Raw genomic sequence first — 18285 nt, 5'->3', positions numbered from 1 at the left:
ACAAAGCTACTTTAACTTTGGGTCAGGGTGTTAAAGCGAGGACCCTGTGGATAGGGGCCCGCATGCCTAGGAGTCGAGGGCCCTGCAGACCGCGGCACGAGAGCGCATAGGTGTTACACCACTGAGTCCATTGCACAACTTATGGAAAACAGAGATTTGTGGAGAACAGTCATAAAAAAATTGTAACTTTGCTTATCATTAACAGGGTGTGCCCGATAAAGAGAGAGAGAGAGGGAAGATATTTCTGCAGTGGGAATGGGGATGCTCAGGATGCCTTAGCACCGCCCCCAGCCCCCTCCTCTTCAAAGGTTGAAAAAAAAAAATTGTACCTCTTTTTAATGTTAAAAGGTCTAAATGATCTAAAAATATAACTTTAAACAAAATCCTATTTAAACTCTAAAAGGAACCTTCAATGATATTAGGTTTTAGAGGCTATATTTATTGATTATATTCATTACAATTTACCTATTTCCCAAACGCTGCAAGTAAAAAAAAACAACAAAACAAGCCCTTACGTATACGATGCACTAAAATACTTTTTTGAAATCACATTTTTAAAGCATTAAAATATTGTGCACGTTTTTGTTTGTGGTATTTTAAAGTTGGTTCAACTATTATTGTGTATGTTTTTGAATCACGTCAGGTCATCATAACTTTATGAATACATTTTAGATTCACTTCACTACAAGTAGGTCGATGATTGTTAAATTGTTGAATGGTAATTGTTATTATCTTTGTACGGTACGATGCATTAAACTACTTTTTGAAATTATATTTTCAAAGCAATAACATTTTTGCACGCATGTTTTTATTTGGTTTTTTAAAGTTGGTTCAGTTTTTTAAAGTTGGTTCAACTATTATTGTGTATGTTTTTAAACACTAAAGATAAGAACTTCATGAATACATTTTTAGATTCACTTTACTGCAAGTACTGTAGGTTGATGACTGTTCTATCATTGAATAGTAATTGTTATTATTATTTCAATTTTATTTATTCAATTTTAACTGGTGGCCATAACTTAAAGTTTGTATAAACTTATTTTGGCCTCCATCCACACACTTATTTATTTAATATCTAATTTACAGTATATATGTATGTGTGTGTGTTTGTGTGTATATGTATGTGTATATTATACTGTATGTGTATAAGAGACAGTATATACATTATTCTCCTGAAGACGATTGAAGCATCTCAATTGAAACGTTAAGACTTTCTCAACAACAACAGTTCTTTTCAGAACTACTTACGTGGTGTACCGCAAGCTTCAACATACCGCAAGCTACAACATACAACATACAAACAAACAAACAATTATTGTGATGGAAGAGACAATACATGGATTTGCATCAGGAGAATCAATTATATGTGTAATTTTGCCCAAATTGTCGTGACAATGTACTGAATACTCAGTGCGTGTGAAAACACTTGGAAAAAATATTTGCAGGTTGTTCTCTGGGGGGACTCACGATCACCAGATCACTAACCTGCATCATAATTCTACTAGACCACCGAGCTAGCACCTGATTGCCAGGATTGAATTCGAACCTATTTAAGCAGGGGGTACTATTTTTGGAAGTGTTTTCACACGTACTGAGTATTCAGTACATTTTCATGGCAGGTTGGGCAAAATTACACCTATACATAGTTTTATTTTTGTCAATATTATACTATCATAGACTCATGAAATACCTAATAGGCCCTAAACGATAACATGTGACTTGACCATAGTTTTTGTTCTCAATATTCTTGAATTTAAAAAAAAAATATATTTTGGAGATATTTCTGAGCATTAATGCCATATCTGTTTTTAAACATCTCAGAATGTACGAGCATTAAGAGTTTCGCCTAAGTAGACCCACTAAGGCTCTGTCTCTACATCCGATCAGGTGCATTTTTACCAATTTTATGTAGGGCCCGGCAGTTATCTATGTTATGCTGATGATAGGATAGTGTGGATTAAACATTGTCCTAATGGTAATGTTCAAAATAAGTGTCAAGGAAAGTAAGTATGGTTGTTGGAAAAATGTTTTTCTTATATGAAAATATTAATTATTATGCATTTCTCTCTTACAGCTTTCCTCAAAATTTAGACATGGCTGGAATTTGTAAGAAGAGCTCTGTGTCACCACTCATCGCTCTGATTGTCGTTTTTTTCGGTACTGGATCCTGGGTTGCAATCAATGGATTGTGGGTGGAACTTCCCCTTCTCGTTCAACTAGGTATACCAGAAGGCTACCAACTAGCTTCGTACCTTACAATTATTATTCAAATAGCAAACATTGGGCCACTATTGTTTGTTATTATATCGTATTTAACACCAAAACATGTTCGATTAGAGGTTCCAACCATATATATAATTGTGTCGATCGGTATAACTGCTTGTGTTTTGTTGATATTCTTTTGGGACGTTACCACATACTGGGATGTTGTGGATGATTATCGAAGCACTGCGCTATTAGTCTTGGCATTTTTTCTATCAACCGTAGATTGCACATCATCAGTTGCCTTCACACCATTCATGTCGCGATTTACAAACTTGTACGTCACCTGGTATTTTATCGGCGAAGGGTTCAGTGCACTTTTGCCCAGCCTAGTCGCTCTTGGTCAAGGCGTCGGGGGAGACAATGGTTGCAAGGCAAATTTCACGTACGTCCAGTACATCAATGGAACTGAGGAAAACTGCACGGACTGGATGACCGATGTGAAATCTGAACGATTCCCACCAGAAGACTTCTTTATTTTCTTAACAGCAATGATGAGTTCTTGCGGTATTGCATTTATTTTGTTGAATTACTTACCGCAGGCAAAACGAGAACTCATACCTCAGGAACGCGATGGACCATTACCAGGTATGGAACCCACACCTTCCCCCGCGAGCAGCCAAGAAAGTTACACAATGATTCGGAATGGCTGCACTGAACCGGATGCTTCGGATAAAGAAATAATATCCGAGGGTTCACCAAATATACTGTTATCATCAAAGGAGTCTGTGTATCTTTTTGTTATCCTAGGCTGGGTGAGTGGGTTAAGTAACGGTGTGCTTCCATCCATCCAGAGTTACTCCTGTGGGGCATATGGACTTGATACGTATCTCCTAGCCGCCACAATTGCCAATATAGCCAATCCCATCTCCTGTTTTGTAGTGTTTCTTTGGCCACAGAAGAGTAGGACCTTAGTGACGGTGACAGCAATTCTTGGAACTGTCTTTGGATCGTTCTGTATGACAACCGCTGTTCTTAGTCCATCGCCACCATTACAGTTTTCTACAGCTGGTGACATTTTAATAGTGAGTGAAGTACAATTTTATTTTTTCATTGTTTTTGTTATCATTGCATGTTTATATGGCTGGCAATCTGATTTAAAAAAAATTTAATCATCTCTTTCCTTGAAAATTATGTACCATTCCACTAATGGTCATGAAAAATTTTTTTTTACCCCCTGCATAAAGAAAATACTGTAATGGAAGCACCCATCACACTTGCATACTGTTCAGTACTTAGGCGGAGGTATGCACTCTATGGAACAACTACTTTGATTTGCATATATGTTATTAGTAATATTTAATTCTAATTATTTTTCAGGTCTTCTGTTGGGTGTGCGTGTCTGGATTCTTCACATACACCAAAGCCACTATAGGTTGGATCCTTCGAAATGCCAATGACAATAGGTCTCTCTTGATATGGTTTGGAGCAGTTACTCAAATTGGATCGCTTATAGGAGCCCTTATCATGTTTCCAATTGTAAACTCCTTTAATTTGTTTGAAGGATATTATGGAGATCCATGCAAAGACAAAGTAAAATGCATTCCAATCGAGTAGTATATTCTGTAGATAGCATTATAGTATATTCATAGAGGAATTAGTTTAAATTATAACACACCTAAATAAATCCCTGTCATTTCATTGGTGGATTTTGTATCATGTGACATTGGATATTTACACCATTCCATCACTCATGGAAATTTATTTTATTTTTTATTCCATCCGTTTTTGCTCATTGCACAGTGCCTAGGAAAGGATTTAAACATAATACAATCTTTTGATTGGTTAAAAAGACATGGGACTGTTGCATTTGGGAAAAGTGTAGACTTTTTCTAAAATATAAAATGACAAGAATTGCCATTCAGAAAAATGTAGTTTTTGGAATAAAATATCAAATGACAAGAATCTTAGGTGTGTTATAAAACAAATAATGAATGTTTTTTATTTGCGCAATGGAGGCTCCGCCTTGTTGAATGGAACAGTCAATCTCTCAACTCATGAAAGCATTCTTTCCATTGCAGGGGCAGATCCAGAGATGTCTGAAGCAGGGGGGAAAACACCACCCCAGGGGGCACGGGGAAATTCCTCTGCAAAACTTTTATTTTCTAGACACCCGAAAATAACATCTAAAGTGTTTTGGGTGATGATTTTTTTTTTGGTCTTTCCAAAAAGGGCCGGCCCTGCATTGCACTCATAAACAGTTATTATTTGTATACTAATTCCTCCATGTTATATTGTAGAATTTATTCCAGTCATAGTTGTAAATATTGGCAATATTAGACTGGTTTATTTCGTATTATTTTCATTTGGCTGCTTCGTAAACCAGAGCGCGTTACTGTAATTTGCAATAAGTTATCCAAGTGACCAAAACAAACATGGCCAATTGGTTAGGTCATCGAAAAAAATTGAATTAATATAATTTAGATTAAATTTCATAAAATAATAATTAATATTTACAGTATATGTAATATAAAGTAAAAAAATACTTGTATGCTAACAGAAAATATTTGTTTACGATAAAACAACTATCACAGGCCGAAGCAACCTTGACTACGCTAGCGTGTATCTCGGTAGCTACATAGCCATTTTGTTTTGTTGAGGATTTGTCTGGTCTGCTTTAAGTATGACTTTATCACTACCGGGCAGGCAGGCGTGGTTCAATTGTAATGAAGAACAGTCAAATACGGCCATTAATATGGTGCTAAGCAGGAGATGAGTGTGGTGCCTAGATATTATGTACAATGCATCGCAAGTAGCCCAACATACCAGACCATGGTTGGTAGTGTGTAAATTTCTTACCATAGATTAGTCTCATAATAGCACCAGTATTCACGATTCCCAATCAAAGCCTTGATTATGCAATGTACTAAAATTGAGGGCAGTATGTACTATCAAAGAACATAAATAGCAGAAGAATGAGCTATTCGAGTAGTTTGCTTTGAAATTGGTGGAGTACATAAAATGAGCCCAAGCAGTGCCCTTGATTATAAGATATAGCGCCACTGTTCGGATGGAGAAAAATTATTCTCATAGACGTTCCACTATATCGCAAGCTGCTCTATCATCTTCTATTTATTATCTTTGGTACTGTTAATGTGCATTTTAGGCCTGTGCTGTTTTGTAATTTTTTTTTTATGTAGGCAAGATGGAATGCCAGAAAGTATACCTTTCAACTTTTTGTTGCCCAAGATTAACCCACTCAAAATCTAGAAAATCTAGGGTCAACCATTGTGCCAAAATGTTTTTCAGTTCTTTTATTATACAGGATATTATTATTATTATTGTAATATTTTCAAATGGACTATTCCACAAAGCCCCCACCCCTTGAATATTGTTGTTAAGGTGCCATAAAGAGACTGCTTATATTTTCCTGGTTTTAGTTTAAGACATTTCATGGGTTAATTTCCATGCCTTTTAGTTCTTGTTTTTTTCTTGCTCCATCTATAGCGACTTGAGCACTTTCTAAAGTGGATATGTGTGCTATATAAATCCTATTAAGCAATTAGAGTAATTGCATATCATACACTGCACTAATGAAAAATTAGTGCACAGTTGAGATAGGAAAGTAACATTGGGAGTTGCAGTCATGATTGACTTATAATTATTATTATTAACATAATATTGCGAGTTTGTGGGACATGCATGTAATTCTGCTTGCAATGCCTATTGAAAAACATGTTCTGATTGGTCAGTTATGTTTAACACTTTTACTGTAGAAAAATATTTCATTAAGAAAATTGTTTTCCTATTAAACACATTAAATGTGGCAAAACCTCAATCGAATCAATGCAACCTATTTAACCTACAGTAGTTAAAAAAAATATGAATTTAAATGTATTTTATGAATTTTAAATGAATCATGCAATCTGTGTGTGAATATAAATACAGTATTCATTAATTTATATTGCATTGCATTGCTGTATATCATACATATCGTATAGGCTATATTTTTAAAGTTAGTTTAAGTAAGAGCAGTTGGGTCTTCTGATGGGGGCTTGATAAGTAGTTGAGCGTCTCAATTTTTTTTGGGGTGCTGGTATTTTTTGCAGGGGCATGTGACCCCGCACCCCTATTTGCCACTTCCTACAATGGACCATTTCACTAAAGGCCCAACAGTGTTGGTATTTTTTTTTACCATAGTCATTGAGGGTAACCCTTCCAGTGTATAAGGTTAGGTGATATTCAGGGGGCCTTCTTGATGATGCTTTATGAGGCTCAGGGATCTTCCTGCAGGATTAGAAGGCAAGCATGTTAACCACTAAGCATTGTTGCTAGGGTCGTGGAGCATCCCCTTGGACAACAGGTAGCAAGCCCTCGACAACAGTAGGTTAATTATGTAATCCAAGCGGCTTGCCATGCCAAACCATCATCAGTGACCAAAACAAGAATACAGTACTGTACTATATTCAGGGAGATGTATTCACATTATCCACATTATAAGCTCTAAACTGATGGATCATTTTTCTGGAATAAACTTAGTATTGCCAAAGTTATGATTAAAATTATTGTATTATGGCTTCTCTGTACTAAAGTATACAATACTGTCTCATTCTTATAATTACTCAATTTAGCAACAGTACACTGGTTTTTGTTTCCCTCAACCTCCACTCCACAAAGAACTCTGTTTAACATTTAGCAACAGTCCACTGGTTTTTGATCCCCTCAACCTCCACTCCACAACGAACTCTGTTTAACATTTAGCAACAGTACACTGGTTTTTGTTCTCCTCAACCTCCTCAATGAACTCCACATTTTTACTGTTTTGTGAATTCCTGTATTATTGTTGTGATTGTCTGCAGCTCTCAAAAGAAGAGAAAATAGATTTATTTTTATTTAGGACACAAAAATATGTACGATCATGAAATTAAGTTATAATTTTTTTTATTCAATATCACTTGGTTTGTATTCAATTGAAGTATAGTATTTGGACAGTCAGTACATTAAACCAACATAATGAAATTAAGTTATACAGTACTTTTTTTTATTCAATATCACTCAATGCATGGTGAAGTGTTTTAACTGTTATGCATTCCAGTCAATAAACACATGGATAAGGCTGGTCACCTGCAACACAATATTTCTTGGTTAAGGAAACCACAAGGTTACAGGCAAGAAAATACACAGGCTAACATTTTTAACCTTCCTGAAATTAATGCACGACTGACTTCCAGTCCCAATAAATTAAATGATACAACAGAAATTGACAATGCTGTCTAGTCAGTCATTGTGCCTTATTATTACTGTATGGCTGTACCTTCAAACTTCTTCCCTAAGCTTAATAAACTTTCCAATATTTTTGTGGATGACTGGCTAAACACAATAACACAGGCTATGCATTTTATCAGTGATATTTAACCTGGCAAATATGAGTGTCGGTTTCTGTGCGATGACAATACGTATTACTACTAACAAGGCCCTTGCCTTGAAAAAGTTTTTCTTTTATCAAATGGATATATTTTTGTACAAGGTATCTTTTTTTACAGATGAAGATTTTTACAACACTGGGATGAAATAAAATAAACATGTATCATGCACCAGCAAACAGTTACAAACCATTTTACAGAGATTGACAACTGCTATAAATATACCTAGTAACTAACTACTACTCAATAAAAAAACATTATTATAAAGCAACTGAATATCACATACACAGGTGACTTATAAGACTGCTTATTAAATGCATCATAAATGAACAAGCAATTACTGCTGCTCAAAATTATCTTTAGTCCCACTACTGATGAACAATATCAGTGGTAGATCCAGGAATTCAAAATAGAGGGGGAGGAAATTTTTAAAGATGGAGGGTGTGGCCCACCCCCACCTGAATCTGTCTGTGTATTTTAGTACATGGATACTAATATGACCCTCCCAAAAGCTAATGAAAGTATGAGAATTTTATTAACTGCCTTGTGTGAAAAGAGAATGAGGATGATTACATCATCAGGAATGATTACATCATAATGCCAATTCAAGATTGGATTGTTCCATTACTATCAAAGGTGTCTTAAGAATTATAGTGTATATTTATTAGTTTATCTAGAGCATGTAGCCTTCATGAATTTTGTACTCATTATTTTAGAATGCAATGTGACTGGTTATGAGTGGGGAAAAAAAAAAGTAATACACAGATATATGAACTACTTATCTCTATTTTACCTTTTAGGTAAATTATATAATTAGAAGCTAGTTTGTTTTAATTTTCAGATGTTTAATTAGCTATTTCAATTAATATTCTTTATAAATAATTAACACTGAGTGCATTATTGGCAACCATGGTAACATAACATTGTTTTGCTTCTAAATAAATTCAGTCAGCCATGATCTAGTTCAAAAGTTATTCCGTTAAAAAAATTAATATTAAAAATTATAGGGAAAAAAGCCACACACACATTCGCACCCACATAAGGAGAATAGTCAAGCTTCTTTTTTTTTTTTAGTTTAAATATAAATTGACAGCCCATGTTTAATATTTAATTATTCTAAGCAATATTGCACTGTTTTGCCAGTATCATAACACTGACAAAGTGTTACTGCTTCTCTGTCTGTTCGCAGTCAGAGAGCATCAAATCTTGTTTTTGCAAATCTGCCTTCTCAACTACTGCTATCAAATAGCACCATTATTTCAGATGCACATTCACTTCACTCAATTCTACTACTTCAAAAATGAAAGGTGAAAATCACATGCATGGACAGGTGTCAATTCAACCGCAGCTGCAACTGTACCATAAAAGACCTTATGACTGGGTTTTGACTCCATACTTAAGTTGTGCTTTATGCCTTTTCAAAACTGCATGTCTTGTTCAGAGTCGGGGCTGTCATTACCATCTTCATCTTCCTCAACCTCTTCTTCAAAGTCTCCAAAATCATCAATATCTTCTTCTTCAACACCAGTCTCATCTGCTGCATCATCATCTTCTTCCTCCATATCTTCAAAGTCTTCCATATCGTTGACATCGTCATCATCCTCTTCCTCCTCATCTACTGCAGCTGAGTACATTTGCATATCTTCCTCATCATCATCATCTTCAATCCTTTCTTCATAATCATCAATCTCTGAATCTGGACCATCATCTACTTCATCATCATCATCATCTGCTTCTTCATCTATGTCATCTTCATCATCATCTGCATCTTCTTCATCCTCTTCATCTTCCTCATCATCATTCTCAGCATCTTCATCTTCGTCACTTTCTGTTCTTTCAGTGCTGGCTGCTGATCCATTGCCCGTCGATTCAAGACTGGCAACTGTCGAGTCCTGTTCCAGCTGCTGTAATCCTTGACCAGGAAGAAATGGAGAGTAGAACATTCCAACAGATGTTGTTGGCAACATGTATGGTGAGACTCCAGAGTCCAACGAGGATGTCGGGACATCAAGGTCACTATTAATTAGCTCGCTGTTGCCATCATTAGCAATTTCAGTTTCAATGCCTTGGATGTCAAGCATGTTACCCTCATCATCCACTTGATCTGTTATTGATGATGACTGAAGATCCAGGACTTGGTTGAAGCCTAGTTCGCCAAGATTAGAAAGATCTCCGGTAAACGACAGACCTCCTAGCCCAGAGGAGCCAACTTGCAATGAGAGTTTATGACTAGAAAGTTCTGATGCAGTTGAGCCAATGTCACCCAAGTTTGACTCCAGTTTTGGTTCCGAGATTGCCTCATCTTTTGGAAGGGGTTTGGCCTGGATTCTGTCATACAACTCTTCTGGAAGACCAACCTAAAGAACACCAGATAACAGGATAAATATTAGAATGTCCATATCTAACTTCAGTATTCTAGGGACTAAGCTTTAAGTACTAGGTAATGTAAATCAGACAGGTCTGGACCCCCACCCGCACCCCCTTGTCGTGCGAGGTCGGCACAAAAATACAAAAATTAATAACGTTATGTTGATTGCCAATATCTAATATTGTGTGTCTAAAAGCAAAATTTGTATCAGACTAGGCCATAAAAACTCTCCCTGTGAACCCTACCAGAGATTTTTTTCATTCCTTGACCACGACCAAGGCTCTGTTTGGCCCCTTGGTTCGGACCCCTAAGTCAGACAATCCAGGCCCCCTTGTCAACAAATTTCTGGAGCCACCACTGATCACAGCAGGATTGGACCATTCTATTACTTCCAAGGGGATTTCACAATGGAGAAATGGCACCATGTTTTATCATATAAATATACCATTTTATCATGTAAAAATAATAAACAATGCTTACTGTTTTGACCAATTCTTCCCATTCATGCCTGACATCAAATTCTGGGTTCCTATTCAACCATTCTGTGAGCGTGTGCAATGTGGGGCAGTATTTGCCCGCCATCACTTGATTGGTTGGTCGGTGAATTATGCCAATTCTCTCCTCGCCTGTCAACTTTGAGAGGACTAATTTGTCTGGATTGCGTAGTCGTTTGCTCTTCTTCTTTTCTGACTTCTTTTCATGCTTTTCATTAAGGACCTATACATACAAATAACACAAATTCATTCATTGCTAACATAAGAGTGATTTAACTATCTGATTTCTTTCCATGCTTTTCACTAAGGATCTATACATACAAATTACACAAATTCATTCATTGCTAACATAAGAGTGATTTAACTATCTGATTTCTTTTCATGCTTTTCACTAAGGATCTATACATACAAATAACACAAATTCATTCATTGCTAACATAAGAATGATTTAACTATCTGATTTCTTTTCATGCTTTTCACTAAGGACTTATACATACAAATTACACAAATTCATTCATTGCTAACATAAGAGTGATTTAACTATCTGATTTCTTTTCATGCTTTTCACTAAGGACCTATACATACAAGTTACACAAATTGATTCATTGCTAACATAAGAGTGATTTTATTTCATTTCATTTATTTCGCCTTTTTTTTTTTTTATCATAACAATACAGTAAAACATTCAGAAAATTCGAAAAGGCAATCCATGTTTCCCCCAAGAGCTATCTGATTTAACTATCTGATTTCTTTTCATGCTTTTCACTAAGGATCTATACATACAAATTACACAAATTGATTCATTGCTAACATGATAGTGATTGAACCATCTATTATTAAGTATTTTTAATTACGGTATTCGCTTCTTTATCAGAATTCAAATTGTAATTTCATGGTGAATCAGTTCTAACACGCCTGAATAAATTCATCATATAAAGAAGTAATAATCAAGCTATCATTTCATCCCGACTCTTGAATCCTCCCCCTGAATTTACTTTTTTATTGAATAAACAATTTTGGAATAAATAGAAGAAAAGCTTACTTGTTCAGTAACTGCATCATATGAATCATGCTCCACAGGTGGGTAGAACACCTGATAATCCGGATGTTGCTCCAGGAATGCTTCCAGGTCCTTTTTCAAAGGTGCTATGGAACCACTCAGGAATTCGCCTGATGTTGGATTCACTACTGCTACGGGGTCATCTGGGACAGAGAAAGTATAAAACAAATGCTTAATTTAACCCACAACTACAAATTATAAAATACCAGATTCAAAATCAACATTTTAGTGTTGGTTATGAGACACTATTTACTATGCACCAACTACAGAACGCTATTAAGCGGACACCTTTGTTAGCCTGTAGTTTTAAATGGGGGAGGGGGGAGGGGAAGGTTTGCATCCCCACCAAAAAAAACTTTCCCTCCCCCAGACTCAGAAAATGCTCAAAGAAAAAAATTATGTTCAGCTAGTTAAAAATAAACTTATTTTGCAAGCTAGCACCCCCTAACCTAATCATCAACCCTCCCCAAATTTACCGGTTCCCCCATCATCCCTCTCCCTGTATTTCAAGACTCCTGGATATTTCATTGGTAGCAAAATGTTCCCCTTAATATGGGTGGCCTAAAGGAGGGGGTTCTACTGTATGTAGTATAAACCAAGATGGATAAATTGACAGGTGGGTTGGTGGATTGGTGGGCTGATGGATGGATCAACAAATGGGCCAGTGGGAAGATGGATGGATAGATAGATTGGGTGGTGATTGTTTAACAATTCTGGGCACTTTTTTGGATCTTATGGATGATAAACCAAGAATAGACAAGAAATCAGTACATGAATTTTGTACTAACCATCTCCAAGTTTACTTGGGGATAAGAACACATCTTCATTGTGTTTATGTTTTTTCTTCTTCCTCTTATGATGATGCTTTTCTTCACCCGTATCCTGGAAAAACAAAACCATACTTTATTTGTATAAAGTGTTGATATGCATTTTTTGAGGTTGGTTTTAATTTTGGGAGAATAAAAAAATTCAAGTTTGATAACAACAATCTGGACATATAGGTCAAAGTTCAACAGCAAAGGTGTATTCACACTGAATCCAATTATCGCATTTTCTGTGACAAAAAAATGCTGTATGCCCATATTTAGTCATGATGTGCCTATATATGGTCATGATGTGCCTATATATGGTCATGATGTGATGTCATCATGACCATATTTAGGCATGTCACATGTTTTTGCCAAATAGAATTTGATAGTGTGAACAGGACTTTAGTTAATTCACCTCTGATTTTCTCTTATGTTTGTCTTTGTGTCGTTTCTTCTTCTTGTGGCCTTCGGCTCCTACTTCATCTGTGAGCATTTCAGTACCCTTGAGCAAGTACTTTGCAGCGCTGAGTCCCTGAGATAAATCAAGCGCCATATCTCCACCTTCTGCTGCTTGTAAAATGGCTGCTAATTTTGCTAAAATTGAAAAACATCACTTAAGACATTAACAAACATGAAGAATTCATATAATTTTTAAATCCTGATAATTCTTGGAAACTTTTATTTAACAAATACACTGTATGACATTAGAATATCACTTTTTAATGTATATACAAAAAAGTAAAATCAGATGACTTAAATCAGAATTCCTAAAGAAGAAGCGGTGGCCTAATTGGTAAAATAGTCAGCTTAACAGACAAAGCCTGGGTTCAAATCTTGATTGGGGTGATAATTTTCACTTTTGCAGACTACTCTTAACATTTATATGCACATAAATATACCAATGACACAGATTTCCCAAACTACAGGCAAATCCTGTGTCAACCCTTTTCTAAATCTTGGAACAACCATTTGAGAACACAAAGTTTCATCTGAGTCAACAAGTAGACAAATCACTTCTTTATCAGCAATTCACAACTAACTTTCATGTTTATCAGATCTAACACGCCAGGAATAAATTCATCATTTAAAGAAGTAATTTGTAAGCAGTCAACAAACAGAACACATGAACATGGAGTTACAATTGTTAGTAAGGTTTGTGTGTAAACTTGGTATTTACCTTTTTCAGCTGCTTGCATTTCCAATTTTCTTTTCCTTCTTCTCTTTTTGTGTAACAGCTGGGCAATCTCTTCTAACGTCTGAAAATGATTTAAACATCTTTATTCATGTGTTGTATTTAGAAATACTAGCACATTTTTAGTACTTAAATTCACTACCACTAGTGTTGCAGATACAGGCCAGGGACTTGAATACTTGCACCTAGAAGCTATTCTTTTGTGGAGAACATTATTTAGCTTGTGACGCTGCAAGGGCCTTAACTACACCAACACACTCAAGTGCCAGTTCAGAAAGTTTTGTAAAAATCTAAAAATAAATTTACGATGTTTGTTGTATTATTACATGTAACTTTGGACGCCCTTTAAAACTAGTTGTAGCAAATAGAGAAGATCTGTGTTGTACCGCATGGCAGCGAACGAAGATGAATCGCAACTAACCTTGCCCTCTGTATTGATCTTAGCATTGGCTGCTGCTGCCAACACTGACGCCATGTCTTGACCAAACGCTACATCCGGATTGACTCGATGCCTTCGGCCTGGCCACATTCCCTTTAGCACCAAGTGACACAATTGTTCCAGACGATGAACGATAACTCGATCCTTTTAATAAAATTAAATTCAACATATCAATTATCGTTCATATAAACATTTCTGATTGCAACAACTCTTAAATTGCAATTGGTAACTCAATCCTTTTAATAAAAATAAAATATAAATAAATTTAACATAACAATTATCGATTAAATAAACATTTCTGATTGTGGCCAATCTCAAATTGCAATTGGTAATTCAATCCTTTTAATAAAAATAAAATATAAATAAATTTAGCGTATCACTTTTGGTTCATATAAACATTTCTGATTGAGTCCAAGCTCGAATTGCAACAAGAGAACAAATCAATACTATTATAGATTTTTACACATTTTTTTTTTGATATGCAAAAGTTTTTATTGTTTAATATTATTTTTATTATTTCATAAATATATTCACATAGTCATTGTCTTTAACATTTAATAATTTTATTATTTTATATTCAATCCTATCAGTACTGAGTTCTGCTGTGATCAGATAATGAGATCTGTAGAAGACAGATTTCAACTCATTGAGTCCCAGCACAGACCAGCTGTGTGGACATTCAGTATTAGCATGGCAAATCACCATGCACAGCACAAGTCATGACAAAAATACTATCAAATTTATTGACAACACTAGTCTATGCCACCTCATTAAAAATTTAATTCATGAATGTAGAATAATAATGAACTAAAACAGGGATAGGAATAAAATTGGTTCGGAGGGACAAATTTTATTATTTAACACTAGCACACATAAACGTTGACATTTCCAGATCAAACATATATGCACTCTTTTTACAATTGCTTTTAATATTGATAATCTTCAGGCTGTAAACACAAGGGGATTTCTTGCCAATGTTTATAGGCGGCCTGCACTCAAGGGATTTAGGGTCGCAAAAAATAGTTGTATGGGCCGCAAGTGGCTCGCAGGCCGCACTTTGCCTACCTGCAAATCCAAAACATTAGATATGGCACAAAACCTTATGAGGAAAAAACCCACCTCAAAAAAATGCACAATACAAATATATAACAAAGAATTTATGTAGACTAATGGTTCATACAATGTGATATATAACAAAATATTGAGAAAAGAAAAATTCTGAACTCACTTTAGGCCAACGAATTGCATAGATAAGATGTGGGTTCCATTGGCCACCCTCTTGGTTTGTTTCATCACCGTTCATAATCTTGCTTTCATTCTCCTCTGTTTCAATTGCACTATTGCTCGAATCTTTCAAATGTGGGTCAGAGGTCATTGGCTGGCCATCCTCTGCCTTTAACTTAGTTTCTGATTTCACAGTTCTATCGTTCCTATTTTCAATTCTTTGTGCCAGCATTGCATTGTGGGTGCTCTCTAGAGGCATGTCTTCACTAGACTGAGGTATATCTGTCATTGAATTGGAACCAGAGTTCACTGAGTTTGGAACCCCTGTGAACACCGAGGATTGTGGGTACTTATCTTTGAGTTCAAAGAAGGATAAATCAGGGTCGCTCATCATTTGCTGTTGTGATTCCATCCTATTCACTCCATATCTGAAATACACCAATTATATATGTAAACAAAAATTATTTACATATTCTAATCCAAAAGCCAAATGCAGAAATATGCCATCTTGTAAATATTAGTTCATCACAACAACACTATAGAAATACCTTGACCTTTGACATAATCATGAACACTTGAAACTACAAGATGGTTTATTATTTCAGAATGAGTCTCACTACAAGGCTTGGGGAATGCCTGAGAGCACAACATTCAGGACTTAACACGATTTGAATTCAGCATCCAAGGATTAGATGTCAAGCAACAGCTCTACGATCAGTATTTTCCTCCAAGCCAAAAATATGTTTTACTATGTGAAACAAGAATTGATTTCAATCATATGATAGGCACTAAAGCCTTATCCAGACTATCAAATTTTGTTTGACAAATATGGTCATGATGACATCACATCATGACCATATATAGGCACATCATGACCATATATGGGCACATCATGACCATATATAGGCACGTCATGACAATATATGGGCATACAACAGTTTTTTTCAAAGAAAATTTGATAGTCTGGACAGATCGTAATGTCACATCTTTGTTGCACCTTGAAAATCTCTTACCTGGCTACACCCACTATAAGATCATGGTCATGTTTGCCTAGCTCCCACCATTCTGGCAACTCCATACTACGTTTACAAAACTTCAGTCGTTCCTCCAGTTTCGGATGGTGTAGAACTTCATTGCGTACCTTCAGAAGGAGGTCAATTCGGTGTAAACATTTATTAGCCCGCTCTTCAGAGATTTGTTCTATAACAAAGTCTGGACTTGGTCCATTATCTGTAGGGAAAGAAAGAATTCCGAAAGCCATTGTCATCAATCAATCATTTAAACTGAAGAGAATGCAATTATTATGATATTTATTATTCTTATTCCTCCAACTGGAATTATTCTAACACCCAATTTTCTTACACTTACAAATTTACGATGATAGCAAAGTGTCTACTGCCTCCGTATGATGGACAAATGGAATACAGCAACACTAGATGGATGGATGGATGTATTTGTTGTAAACACCAAGGACAACCCACGAAAGTCTGAAGAAGACTTATTTCCAGCGGGGTCCTCCTGGTAGTGATTGGGCAGGAACCCCTACTCTTTTCCGAAGAGTGTACTGCGTTCTTTAACGTGCACATGGGCCATAATGCACACAGGACCAACGGCTTAACCATCTCATCAAGACCGCTGCGCTATCGTAACTTGCACTTCAGCCCTCCAGCTGAAACACAAGGAGAGCAGTGATGGGAATTGAACCAGGGACCTAGAGATCTCCACGGTTCAGTGCACACACAGTGGCTACCACCAGTTTAGTCGACTAAGCTGCTCTCTCAACACTAAAATACCATGGAGTCCGAAGCAAACATCTGTAATATTCCCTCCCTGGGTTCCCTCTATTTCAAAATTCCTGAATCTTCCACTAGCAAAAACATCTGCAATCACAGATGACTGTCTTCACACAAGTTAAAGCCTCCTATTATCCTAAGCTCTGTCCAGATAATCAAAAACTGTTGCATGCCCATATATAGTCATGATGTGCCTATATATGGTCATGATGTGCCTATATATGGTCATGATGTGATGTCATCATAACCATATTTAGGCACATCACATATTTTTGCCTGGACAGGGCATTAGTGCTTCCGGTTTCAACTCACAGAGCTCTTTTGGTATCTCTTGAAGTCGATTGCACACTCTGAGGCACATGGCTCGGAAGTGATGATAATATTCCACCATCCTTTCGTTCTTCTTCCTTTCCAACTTGGCAAGTTTCTTGAAGGTATTCCAGTCAAAAGTGCCAGTAGACTGGTCGTACTCAACACCAAAGGCAGCAAGAATTCGATAAAAGTCTGCCTCTTCTCTTCGTGACCATCTGGAAGAAAGATCAACACCTTTACTAGAGGTAACAGTAAAATTAATATGTTACTCCAACAGTCCTTGTGTCAGGAGATTAATAACATGAACTTTTGCCCTATCTGCCATGTTGTCGTAGTGAAAACTTATTTTTCAACACAGTGAATTACTGTCTATATAAACTTACTTTTGAGCACTCTCTTGTTTACGAATCATCTTCTGTTTCATGGCCTCTTGAACACGTTCTTTCTTAACTTGTTCTCGCTTTAAGGATAAAAATGAAACCAAATCAATACAACAAAATTTACATAATATAAATGTTAGTCATTGTTACTGTTATAATGATTATCATTATCTTTACTGTTATTATTGTCTTTATTACTTGATACATGTATCAGTACTTAGTCTTGCTGTGATCAGATAATGAGATCTGTAGAAGACAGATTTCAACTCATTGAGTCCCAGCACAGACAAGCTGTGTGGACCCTCAGTATTAGCATGGCAAATCATCATTTCAAAGCAAACTCAGGAGGTACAAGACACAAAACAATCACTTTAAAATTGCTGCAGCTTACCTCAAAACAGTAACATTTTACAACTTATTGTAAGGAAGTTTGACTGTCCATATAGCATGGGATAACTAAATATATTACAAGCCTAGGGTAGATAAACAGGGGTACCAAGTCTCCCGAAAATTGGGGCTCCTCGACGGCACTCCCGCAAGCAAGCAAGAACCTCTCGGAAAATAACTTATCTCTCGCAAATTCATTAAT

At 36.1% G+C, this 18285-nt stretch overlaps 2 protein-coding genes and 2 non-coding genes across 4 annotated transcripts in view; 1 reads left to right on the top strand and 3 right to left on the bottom strand.

Moving 5' to 3' along the window:
• Positions 1–1962: 1962 nt before the first annotated feature.
• LOC117117178 (solute carrier family 52, riboflavin transporter, member 3-B-like) lies at positions 1963–6040 on the top strand. The gene is made up of 2 exons (XM_033261397.1): positions 1963–3287; positions 3583–6040. Exons 1-2 carry the CDS (start codon positions 2010–2012, stop codon positions 3817–3819), a joined length of 1515 nt encoding a protein of 504 aa, XP_033117288.1. The 5' UTR covers positions 1963–2009; the 3' UTR covers positions 3820–6040.
• A 1086-nt stretch (positions 6041–7126) lies between these two features.
• Positions 7127–18285, bottom strand: part of LOC117117177 (chromodomain-helicase-DNA-binding protein 8-like) — a 35448-nt gene continuing 24289 nt past the window's right edge. Inside the window, exons 29-39 of the mRNA XM_033261396.1 lie at positions 17700–17776; positions 17317–17531; positions 16225–16441; positions 15216–15639; positions 13970–14131; positions 13534–13612; positions 12772–12950; positions 12336–12429; positions 11530–11690; positions 10474–10710; positions 7127–9982 (exon numbers count right to left, since the gene is read on the bottom strand). Coding sequence (XP_033117287.1) covers positions 9044–9982; positions 10474–10710; positions 11530–11690; positions 12336–12429; positions 12772–12950; positions 13534–13612; positions 13970–14131; positions 15216–15639; positions 16225–16441; positions 17317–17531; positions 17700–17776 — 2784 coding nt within the window. The 3' untranslated portion in view covers positions 7127–9043. The remainder of the gene's footprint in view (positions 9983–10473; positions 10711–11529; positions 11691–12335; positions 12430–12771; positions 12951–13533; positions 13613–13969; positions 14132–15215; positions 15640–16224; positions 16442–17316; positions 17532–17699; positions 17777–18285) is intronic.
• Positions 14590–14697, bottom strand: LOC117117251. The gene has a single exon (XR_004446879.1). It is a non-coding gene; the product is annotated as a small nucleolar RNA U6-53/MBII-28 (small nucleolar RNA).
• Positions 17924–18030, bottom strand: LOC117117250. Its single transcript, XR_004446878.1, has one exon. It is a non-coding gene; the product is annotated as a small nucleolar RNA U6-53/MBII-28 (small nucleolar RNA).

The sequence above is a fragment of the Anneissia japonica genome, unplaced genomic scaffold (assembly GCF_011630105.1).
Source record: "Anneissia japonica isolate Jap-2015-1 unplaced genomic scaffold, ASM1163010v1 scaffold287835_len3118868_cov185, whole genome shotgun sequence".
NCBI classification, from domain to species: Eukaryota; Metazoa; Echinodermata; class Crinoidea; order Comatulida; family Comatulidae; genus Anneissia; species Anneissia japonica.
This window is presented reverse-complemented; position numbering and strand designations above follow the sequence as displayed.